Here is a 12429-nt window from a genome sequence, read left to right as displayed (position 1 = left end):
ATCTGACTCCTTCCAAAGTCAAATGACAAAAGAGCTGAATATTAACATTAGTCACAATTATAGAACTAAAAGTTCAGCTGTATTGGGGGATATAAGAAATGTGAATTTAGAGGTTTTTAATTAGCAAAGTGTTGGGTATTTTGAAATTAAAATTGTCTCAGCTAGCTACTTAAAAAGACAACTGTCATGAATATCATAAATAAAAGGAATCATGGAAATTATCAGTTTCAAATGAGTTAGAAAACCAAGAAATAAGTTTCCATTCCCCGTTCTCCCCTCCCCCGTCTTCTACTACTTTCCGGAGGAGAGCGAAAAATGCTTTGCCTTTGTACCAGAGCAGAATACTGGTTTCTCCTAAAGTAGTATACATACCAATGGGCATGGAGAGCTACTCACGGCACAGTCATTGACTCATTTCCCATCCCTTTTCTCTCTCAACCTTCTCTGAGGTTAAGCCCCCTAGTCAATCGCTAACCACTTACAAAGGCACCAGCAGAACTCACTTGAAACAAAAAGACTGAGCTTAGGTATCTGAAAGGGAAAAAAGTACAGCACCATTCTTTAGGCATTAAAGTCTTTCTTCCCCTCACCAACTTTCTCAAGAATTGCCAAAATATATTAGCTCTAGACTCCCAATTAATTCTGTCACTGATTGCTCTGCCATCCTAAGTCACTCATTTCTCTTTGGTAAATTAGCCTGTCAATCTAAACAAAAAGAAAAACAAAACCAAAAAAGTACGTAGGTGGTACAAGGTAGGCAGGACCCTGATAAAAATCTGACCTCTTTCTAATCTGTGTTAGAATGGGACAGTAGGAAATAGCATATAAAAGGGAAAATTATATGAATGACCCAATAATATAATTAAAAAGATATGTTTTTTCTGATTAGATGTAAATTAATTGTATCTCCTAGAACAAAAACGAAGCCAACTATTAGTTATCTAGGAAAAGCTGAACCCCAAAAAGTGACTTCCCCAAAGACAGCAGCTGGTTTCTTATTTTTATTTGTTTTCAACACAGTACACATTTACTTAGCACTTAAAATTGACAAAGCACTGTACTCTGTAGTGGAGAATGCTGAGGTGAATAAAACTACCCCTATAGCCAAAAAAGAACACTTGGTTGGTACTTATATATATATAAATTTTTTTTTAAAGATTTTATTTACTTATTTGACAGAGACAGAGACAGCACAGAGAGGCAGAGCAGCAGGCAGAGGGAGAGGGAGAAGCAGGCTCTCCGCAGACCAGGGAGCCCGACGTGGCGCTCAATCCCAGGACCCTGGGATCATGACCCGAGCCAAAGGCAGATGCTTAACCAACTGAGCCACCCAGGCGCCCCAGCTGGTATTTATATTTTTGATCTTAGAGGTTTTACATCCTCTGCCAACGGCTCAAAATTGCATTATTTACTGAGTAAAATGTGTAGTCTTCCATATTAAAGATGGACATGACAAACTGTTCCATTCGAAAGATGTTATAAGGAACTTGACTTTTTGGTGAGTACACATACTCATAATTACCCAGAATGTGCTTACAGTGACACTTTGTAGCTATTGCTGAAATCTTTTTTCCCCTTCTTCTTTTTTCCACTCTAAAGATTCCACCTGAGGAAGCCAAAGTCTAAAAAGTTTTGAAAGCCCCTACTCAAAGGGACTCACAAACCAAAAAAAGGTTAAAAACTACTACACTGTAGTTGCTGCACTCAACTTTGAGTACCTGGAGATATTCGATATGAATACAGACCCTCTACTTCACAAGTTACCTGACAAACAGGAAAAAATTGTATACCAACAGACACAAAGTATTGAAAAAAATCAAGAATAAACACTTCAGAACTCTAGACTGCTCATCTACTAAAATTAATAAATTCTCTTTAGGACAGATAGGGAAAGTCAGAAAAACCAATCCACAAAGAAATAGAATAATTATAAGATTTGAATATATTTTTTTTTACAAACCTTTCCTGCTGCCTGTCGATCGCTTTTAAAAATTACAGTTTCCTCATTAACCGGAGGTAGGTTAGTCACAGATTCAATTATTACTGAAAAATGAAACAAAGGAGATTATTCCAAGATTTAATCAGAAGATAATGTAAAATTTAAGTGGGAATTTTTAACTCCAACATAATTTAAAATGAAATTTAAGGTGAGATAATATACCACAGTAACTGTTCCTCTTAAAACAACAGTCTTTATTATCAAGTGGCACAAGGAAAAAGAATCTACATATTTTTATTTAATACAAAATGCTACAACTCTAAGAAACAAAAACTAAAGTAAAATTCTCACAGAAAATTTGTATCACCCACTAAAAAGTCAATACATTTAAGTCATGTACATTTTCCCAAGCAATTTTTACCCAAAAAAGTATAATCACATTTAGTCACAAAAACTCCTGTTTTAGGAAAAATTAGTCTTCTTCCTCACTCTAGAAGTTCTTTTCTAGAAAGCACTGAGTACGTACTGATCTATGAAAAAGCTAAAGACTTCCCAAAAGCATCTTCCTCTGAATAGATGAAGATGATAGAACTCACAGTAATTATCATTCTCCCTCTCAAAATGCAACAGCATTATCCCACTCGTCTATCATAATCTCCAATTCCTGTATGGGCCACAAATGTTAAAACACCAAGCTACCATAGCAAAGAGAGAAAACAAACAACAGGCTCTTAGAAAATTAGAGCAACAACCAAGAATATTTGCCACATTACATAGGTAATGCCATGTCCACTTGAGAAATGAAATGTCAGTTCAGGTTATTAAAATTCATTTTAAAAATTTCAACTGTATCCAATTAATTACAACAGTTACTGCTTCTAAGTTCTGAACATACATGTGGAGTAATAGATCACAGGTCAACATTTTCTGAGTTAGATCTGTTTCTGGAACAAAGATGATGAGTAAGGATTAATAATGATAGTGAGCACTAACAGCATTCATTTTCAATCATTTCTCCTCCCTAATCCCCTTCCCAAGAATCAAATTACATGAAAATAAAAGATCACCTAATTCAATTCTCTCATTTTATGGAAAGATGAAAAAACAGGACTTAAGAGAGTAACATTATCACATGGCCAATTCCAGACCAAGTCATCACCAGAACCTAGAATAACCTAGATCCCTAGTTCCAATGCTCTTCCTTTAACAACACAACTACTGACTGTGTTTCCACAGCCTAAAAAAACCCATTCTTTTTTTTATTATGATTCTAGGTGGCAGTTGCAGGTAGCTGGATACAAATCAACCTTAAGTTTGTACCACACATTGATAAAAATTTCCAAAGCTATCAATAGTCAAAGTATCTTCTAGTACAAGATCCTTAAATTCATGAAATCTCTCTACTTCTACCTAGGTGGATAATATTTAACTAGCCTCTTGTATTTTCCAAATTAAATGAGAGAGAGAAAGAAAAATAAGCCAGCATAACTTGTAGAACAATTGCAGAGTACAAAGCCAAATCCTCTTTTTCTCCTGGGGTCTTATTTGAACTCACATATTTTTTGCTTCATGTATTAATACTTATTTTATTTTCTCTTTTGTAATTTGGTCCAAATCATGTGAGATATTTTAGGCTCTCAAAACAGGGTAGCAGGTGCTGATTTTCAGTCAATCTTTATTCCTAGCAGCTTGAGAATTTTGTTATTCTATTAGGGTGTGCTAGTCAAAACGATATCTTTAAAAAGCATTATCTTTATTCCTAGCAGTTTGAGAATTTTGTTATTCTATTAGGGTGTGCTAGTCAAAACGGTATCTTTAAAAAGCATTATCTTATGCATATTGTATAGTTCACATTTTTTTCTTGATAAACATTTTGACCTTTATTTTTTCTATATACATCAAGTCTAATAAATGCTCAAGTCACACTATGTGATGCCATAAGATAACTCAAATACTAGTAAATGTAATGACTCAAGAATCAGGTTAAGAGTTTTAATAATCATGATTTTTGTAAAAATAAATAAATGTTTCACTTTAATCAGAATTTTGACTAATAAATTGCAAAAGTACAAAATTATGTAAGTATAAACTTTTCAAAATATTGGTATGGACACTGTTAGAAAAAGGTCAAAAGTCCAATTTCTACCACTGACCCATTATACAACTAATCATAAGGGCAAGTGAGTTGGGTTTTTCTGTGTCCCTTAAGTCCTGTAAACTAAGAGGGCCGGTGGATAATCTAGGTCTTTTATCCAGTTGAAATATCCTTTTCTTTGTCAACTCTGAGTTCTACTTTCAGATGGATCTTACTATGAGAGCTAATGGTAGCTACGTGAACTTCAAGGCCTTTAGTACCTATCTCACAACCTGGGGCTAAAAGAAATCTATAATATCTAGTTCTCTTACAACCAACAGCTTTATATTTCATGAATCACAGAACTTTCTAATTTACATGTTTCTAAAATAAAAATCAAAGGCAGTAGGCAGAATAATGTTCCCCCCATCAAAAGACACCTACACCCTAATCCCTGAACCTATAAATACATTACCTTACATTAAAAAAAAAAAAAAGGATTTTTGCAGATGTGATTAAGGTTAAGGACCTTGAGATGGGGAGATTATTCTGGATTATGCATGTAGGCCCAACCTATGGAGTCCTTAAAAGCAAATAATCTTTCCAAGCTTTGGTCAGTGAGAGATGTGATGAAGGGGGAAGGGTCACAGGGAAGGTATACTACTGGCTTTGAAGATGAAGGAAGGAGTCCATAAGCCAAGGAATACAGGCAGCCTCTAGAAGCTGAAAGGGACAAGGAAATGGATTCTCCCCTAGAGCCTTCAGAAAGGAACTCAGCCCTGACGGACCTCTTGATTTTAGCCCAGTGAGACCCATTATCAGACTTCTGTTCTACAAAACTATAAAACAATAAATCTGTGTTGTTTAAAGCCACTAAATTTGTAGCAACTTAATAGCAAAAAAAATTAATATACCAAATCAAAGACAATTCTGGAGAAATGTCAATAAAAGCAGACTTTGAATTTTAAAAAAGACACGGCATTTATGAGTTACATATATAAGTAAAAAATGAATTTATCTATTCAAACGTAACTATAAAATGAAGTATTATTACATATTTCACAGAAAATGCACTAGTCATAAAGTCTTTGATTTGATGAATGCATACTTGGATATAAGTAATTTTATTCATAAAATTATTTACATACCTAATTGCTCAATAATACTTGAAACCATCCCAAGAGGCTTTAATTCAATATCTTCAGGCAGAATAATAGTGAGTTCTTCAACAGAAGGTAGTTCCTATAATATAAAAAAAGCATTGATCTTCAACAACTAAAAAAAATAGGACATCATTTCCATTTAAAGTACTATAAACATTTCTGAAGATGTAACATTAAGCACTTATACCATCTCTTTGATGTTATCCTTTTTAGTGTCTGACAGTATTTCTTCTACTTCCAATATCTCCCCACATGAGTGATGCAACAGCATCTATACCTGAATCCAGCTAGACTAAGAACATTGACAAAAGTACCCAGATTTTTCCAACCATACTTGAATGAGACAAAAAAAACAAAAAACGCTATTATCGTTAAGGAATTCAAGGCAAAAAAAAAAGGGGGGGGCATTTCACTTAAAGTGATTCCCAGAGAAATGATTCTACTGGTCACTACAATTTCTCCACAGAAGAAGAGTTCTCTCTCTTAGCTGTCTTAATTTGGTTAATTAATTTGACAGGGAATAAGTAGTTGAAAAGAGAAACAGCAATCTCTTCTGGGGCTGTTTGAAAAAGAGTAAATGTCTAGCTTCTTCAGGAAAAAAAAAATCTAGAATTCCTGGGAAACAGAACATAGGCTCCACCCAGAAAAGCTGTGAAGTGTTGCCTCGCATCTTCTTTCTCTATGTTAAAATCTAAATTCCTTTATGTTAAAAATTCCTCTTTTCTGACCCAGCTACTAACTATACCTCAGTTGCTATAGAAATTAGATGTTGAAGTAGAGACGAAGTTGAAGAGAAATCTAAGAATAAAACTGACCTTAGCCTTTAAACTAAACAAACAGAACTTTCTATTTTTGACCTTTGCCAAAAGACCATGATTAACTTTTAGAAGGAAGTTCTTCCTTAAGAAGGCTTGAAAGTGTATGTTAGGAGTTGGTTGGGGAGGAGAAAGAGAACTTCTGAAGAAATGTTGAAAAAGATGGGAAAAGCCTAAACAATACAGTGTATTACAGATGAATGGATCATGGTAATCATTTTCCTCTTCAGGGACTCAAAGAAGGTTTTTAATAAACCATATAACCAGAGTTAAAGTATAACTTGCTTCTGGGAGATGCTATTTTCTAATCAAGAATTACTTACAACCAACCACACTAAAGGTCTCAACCAACTTCACGCAGAAGACTTAACCTCGCACGGTTAGTCTGGATGGGGTCGTGAGGAAATGACAGTTTTATATCAGACTTTTTCTGAGTACTTTTAGGGAGAGGACAACCACTTGTCATTTTTGCATATTAAATATGGATAGTTTTTCTTGGCAAGACCATGGTTTGAAGGTGGTCCATATGTGTATTAGAATAGAGAAGGGAGTACAGTTCTTAGAACTGGTAAAGAACATGTGACATGGGATAGCCTTGTTAAGAAGCTCTTAGCAAAAGAAATCCCACACCCACTTAAATACAAGAATAGAGAACTATAATGTTGGGACCGACTGCAGACAGGAGGGCTTTCCTGATATTTTAGAGAGCAAATCACACTGCCTTCTGCTTCCGGGGCGGGGTAGTAGCTCTTATAAGTAGCAAATGGCATTTTCTAATGCAGAAGTATAGTGATGAAATCTGAAATCTCCCCCACTGACTAACCAAATCACAGTTAAATCTAGAGCAAAAACTTTTCGTACTTTTGGACCGTGAGAGAGCCCACTGGTTAAATAAAGTCAGGATCATGTAGGTAGAACAAAGGAAAAGGAAGTCTCTAAGAGAAAGTGCTGTTAGATCTTTTGGGAAAACCTCTGAACTGAGGAGGAGGGTAAACCAAATACTGTTAACACTTAGAACATAAAATCAATGTTATTCTCAAATAAATAAACGCTATCTGGCCACAGAATGAAAAGCTCCTGTTTTGTATTTTCTATTAAGAGGAATAAAGTCCATGCAATATAATTATGTTTTGGTATAGGTTCAAATTCTGATACTGTTTTAATTTCTTTTAACTTTAAAATATAAAATACATGCTCCTGTTTTTTAAAGAAGAAAAAAAAATTAGTAGTACCGAAGTACTCAGAGTAAAAAGCAAAAATTGCCCTGATTACTTTCAACCTCCCAATCCCTCTCCACAGAGAGCTGTTAACAGTTTATCCTTCAAATACATTTACCATGCAGATATAAACTTTACATTTCTAATTGTAAAACATTTTACTTATATCCACATTATAATGCAAGTTATCCTTTTTACCTATCATATTTTGTACATCTTTCTACACCAAAACATAAACATCTAATTTTTTAAACATTCTTACAGTATATCACACTGTATAACTGTAACTTAACACAAGTTACCTGATAAAACATCTGTCTCTTTTTAATTTTTATCATTACATACAATGATAAAATGAACTATCCTTCACATACATCTTTGTGTAACTTCTGTGATAAATCCCTGTAACTGGAACTGCTAGATCCAAAGATATGAACACTTTTGACAGATACTGTCAAGTTTCTTTTCAAAAAGGTTCCGTCAATTAACAATTCCACAAATGATGACATATTTTCTCACATTCATGCCATCACTGAGAAGCAAACTAAATCTTTGCCAGTGTGATAGGTCTACGATATAAAATAGCATCTTGTTTTTATTTTACTTTCTTCATTAATCAGGAAGACTGTGCATCCTTGCATGTTTCCTGGCTATCCAATTGTGTTTATGAATTGTTTGTATATTTTACACATTTCTCTTTCAAAGGGTTTATCTTTTTATTAATTTATAAGAGAACTTTGGGTTAAAGAACATTCGCCCTTTATCAAATACGAAGAAAATACCCATTCCCTTTCCTCCTAGAATGGTTTTTAGTATTTAAGTTGCTTAATGAACTTCAGCATTTTAATTTTTTTTTTTTAAAGATTTTATTTATTTATTTGAGACAGAGAGAATGAGATACAGAGAGCATGAGAGGGAGGAGGGTCAGAGGGAGAAGCAGACTCCCTGCCGAGCAGGGAGCCCGATGCGGGACTCGATCCCAGGACTCCAGGATCATGACCTGAGCCGAAGGCAGTCGCTTAACCAACTGAGCCACCCAGGCGCCCAGCATTTTAATTTTTATGTAGTCAAATATATCAAGCTTTTCTCTTTTTTTGGCTTTTGAGACTTATGTCACAGAGAGAAAGACCTTCCCCATACCAAAATCACTTTTTAAATTCACTCATATTGGAGCGCCTGGGTGGCTCAGTCGTTAAGTGTCTGCCTTCGGCTCAGGTCATGATCCCAGGACCCCGGGATCGAGCCCCGCATCGGGCTCTCTGCTCGTCGGGAAGCCTGCTTCTCCCTCTCCCATTCCCCCTGCTTGTGTTCCCTCTCTCGCTGTGTCTCTCTCTGTCAAATAAATAAAATCTTTAAAAAAAAAAAAGTGACCGTCTATTCCTACTTGTGTTCCTATTTGTGTTTTTTTAAATCAGACTGCTGAATTTCATCTAATGCCTTTTCATCATCTTTTGAGATAATTATAACATAATTTACTGTAAGTTGAGCAGGTCAGCTCCAGGGTCTGATGAAATCCTGATGTTCTCCTCTTCTAAAGATGTCTATGAGACACTTCTAGCAATGAGGAAGACAGGGGAAGATATACAATGCTAGAATATTTGTAGTGATGCAGGGACCCACTCTTGTGGTCAAAAGCAGAGTCTGCCAGGCTTCCTTAATTTCTGTTATCCTGTTTCCAACCTATGTATTAACAGGACGAAACTGCCTACAAATGGGGAGGATCTCTGCCTCATATAGAACTAAACTTAGAGAAAAAACAGACAGATACTGTTATCTTGTGATCACCACCATACCTCTAATTCCAGTTCAGTGATCCCGAGCATTCCTTAAAAAAGACCAATGAAGGCATTAAATTGCCTCTTGATAGTAACAGACCTACCTATAAAAGTGATGTGCATCCCCAATGTTTATAGCAGCAATGTCCACAATAGCCAAACTGTGGAAAGAGCCCAGATGTCCATCGACAGATGAATAGATAAAGCTGTAGTATATATACACAATGGAATATTATGCAGCCATCAAAAAATGAAATCTTGCCATTTGCAATGACGTGGATGGAACTAGAATATATTATGCTAAGCGAAATAAGTCAATCAGAGAAAGGCAATTACCATATGATCCCACTGATATGTGGAATTTGAGAAACAAGGCAGAGGATCATGGGAGAAGAGAGGAAAAAAATCAAACAAAACAAAACCAGAGAGGGAGAAAAAGAGTAAGAGACTCAATCTCAGGAAACAAACTGAGGGTTGCTGGAGTGGAGGGGGGTGGGAAGGAAGGGGTTGCTGGGTGATGGACACTGGGGAGGGTATGTGTTGTGGTGAGCACTGTGAATTGTGTAAGACTGATGAATCACAGACCTGTACTCCTGAAACAAATAATACATATGTTAATTAATAAAAAAAGTGATGTGCATGAAATCTCCATCCCAAATACTCTACAGAACATAAAAGATATATAAAGAACTATATATTGTACATAAAACATATAAGAAATAAATGAAATCAGCCTAGTACAATTCCAGATCAAAAGCCTATTATGGAATTTACCTTTGAAAGTATAGTTAAGTCAAGCCGTATATTTGCTTTGAAAATGGCGGACATTTTGGGGGTTGGATCAAAGAAGAAGAGATATATTTGTCCCTTTTAAACAAGCATGCTTTCCATGGGCTTTCCATAAAGATTTTTGTCAGGCTTGAAGAGGCAGAACTTCAGAAGGTTTTTTTTTTTTAATTCTTATGTTAATCCCCGTACATTACATCATTAGTTTTAGATGAAGTGTTCCATGATTCATTGTTTGTGCATAACACCCCTTCAGAAGGTTTAAAAGGAAAGTTCCTTGACTGCCATGTCAGACAGGACAGTATATGATCTTGTCTTGATATCTGGATGTCAAATGTTACTTTCTCTTCCCTAACTATGAAAGCTGAAGTACTGTACCTCCACCAAGCCTAGTTACCTCTTTACTAAATTATCCTGATTTTCTTTTTTGTAAACATATTACTGTCTAACATCCTATGTGTTTTCTTGCTTAAAGTTCATTTCCCTAACTATACAATAAATCCAACAATAAACAGGCTTTGGTCAGCCTTGCCCATTGCCATAGCACCCAGAACAATGACTAGCACGTAGTAGGTGCTGAGCATATATTTATTAAATGACTTATCTCATCAGTCTGGGTTAAACAAAATTCTCAGAAGAGATCACAGTCTTTTTCAATCAGAGCAAAATCAGATAATGAAAATATAATTCCCAGAATTCAAGAGAATCCTCAAAGAACGGAAGTTAAAAAGGCAGGCTTCTAAGGAAGCTTCATTGCCCAGGACTAATGCATAGATACGTCAGATTTGCAGCAGCAAACATTATTACAATTATTAGACTAACACCTAGCTCCCTGATTACATAGCGGCTGTTCAGCAGCTGTTCCCGGTAAGATAACAAATAAATCTGCACAGTCTCATAATCTCCTTTCAAGAAATAAAAATCCATCACTTTACTTTTCCATGAGTGGGGAAAGGATGTGTTACAGCAAAGAGGAAAAAACAAACTCCAATAAGGGAAAAAAGAGTAGCCAGAACACACACTGAAGGACATTACCACTCTTGACAGGACACACAGGATCTAAAGAATTAGAAGTAAAAGGCATACTGATGAAACTAAAACACTGAAGTAAGAGTTGATGAGGAAAACCTGGGATAGAAAGATCTTCTCCATCATATAAGCAAAATCCAAGTGTCCTGAAAATAAAAGACAAGAAGGCTATATTTACTGCAGGTAAGGAAGATTAAAGTATAAGCCTGGATTACCCTATAACCCTCATGGAAAGATGGATAAGTGGGTAAGAAAGGCTCCTTTTATTCTGTTTATCCAATACCAGACACTAACTACATTTGATTATTTAAATTTCATTAATGAAAATTATGTAAAATTTAAAATGCAGTGTTTGATTGGACTAGCCACATTTCATATGCTCAACTGCTACAGTATTAACACAGTGTGGATATAGAACACTTCCACCATTGCAGGAAGCTCTACTGAACAGCACTGCTTGTGCTCGCTTCGGCAGCACATATACTAAAATTGAACAGCACTGCTTTACATTCTCGTACATCCCAAAAGCCCTCCCTTACAAAACATACACCCAAGTATTAATAGCACCACTCTATTTTCGGCCATTAATACAAATATAATTTTTTTTTTTTTTTTTTTCTTAACATATATTGCGTTAATTACAAATATAATTTTAAGGCCACATTATAACAGCATACACCATACTGCTATGAAGTCTTAATGATAACCTGAAAACTTTACCTGGAAAACGAAGATTTGTGATAAATCTCTATTTTTACCACTGTTACTTCTCCCAAATTAAAAAGAAACTAAAACCTGTCTTGGGTGTACAGTATATACAACTAGAGATAAATATCCAGCTATGATATAAATAAAGTTTATATTATGCTTACTGACTCAAAACAAATGTTATCTGTAATAACAAAGAATAGGCAAGGAAAGGAAGAAAAATACTTCATTCACATCATTAGCAAAAGAGAAGGCCACATGGAAATAAAAATCCCCAGATACATAACACCATTTGGCAATGAACTACTAAAATTCACCATACTAAAGAAATTCAATCACGTATTTCCTACAATCTACAGTTCCAAGTCAAAGGCTCTATTAAAAGATAATATGGCCCAAGCATATGCAATTTAAGAAAGCTTACATTATGATACAATCATCTATCACCATGACAAAATACACTACATTATTCAGAAACCAAATAATCAAGGAAGTTCAAATGATCAAATTCTAATGTTGCTATGTACACACGTCTACACAAGAACTAAAAATACAGCAGACTTAAATCTACCTGTTACTAGTTCCAAATCTGCTCTCCCCTACTTAAATACTACCTCAGGCAAATCACTTTCTTTCTGGGAATCAGTTTTCTTATCTCTAAATAGTGAGAAAACTGAGCAAAAGTTCTGAATATTTCATGCAAATGGCTAATACAATTTAAAAAATGTTTAACTGCATGTAATCAAAAAGACAGCACATTAAGACAGAAATTATATGCCAGCCTCAAACACAATTACTATAATTCTGGATAACAGATACCCCTAACTATGGCATTAAATAAATGCACTGTCCTACCTATACTTCTGGAATATCCATGAAAGAGCAATTATCGTTTGTGTTACAAAAATATTATTATATTCTGA

At 35.2% G+C, this 12429-nt stretch overlaps 1 protein-coding gene across 1 annotated transcript in view; it reads right to left on the bottom strand.

The window, feature by feature from the left end:
• NAF1 (nuclear assembly factor 1 ribonucleoprotein) overlaps nucleotides 1–12429 on the bottom strand; it is a 39048-nt gene that overhangs the window by 15088 nt on the left and 11531 nt on the right. The window contains exons 3-4 of the mRNA XM_021698876.2: nucleotides 5162–5255; nucleotides 1961–2043 (exon numbers count right to left, since the gene is read on the bottom strand). Coding sequence (XP_021554551.2) covers nucleotides 1961–2043; nucleotides 5162–5255 — 177 coding nt within the window. The remainder of the gene's footprint in view (nucleotides 1–1960; nucleotides 2044–5161; nucleotides 5256–12429) is intronic.

The sequence above is a fragment of the Neomonachus schauinslandi genome, chromosome 2 (genome assembly GCF_002201575.2).
Source record: "Neomonachus schauinslandi chromosome 2, ASM220157v2, whole genome shotgun sequence".
Lineage (NCBI taxonomy): Eukaryota > Metazoa > Chordata > Mammalia > Carnivora > Phocidae > Neomonachus > Neomonachus schauinslandi.
Note: the sequence above shows the minus strand (reverse complement) of the source record. Positions and strands in the feature narration are given on the sequence as shown.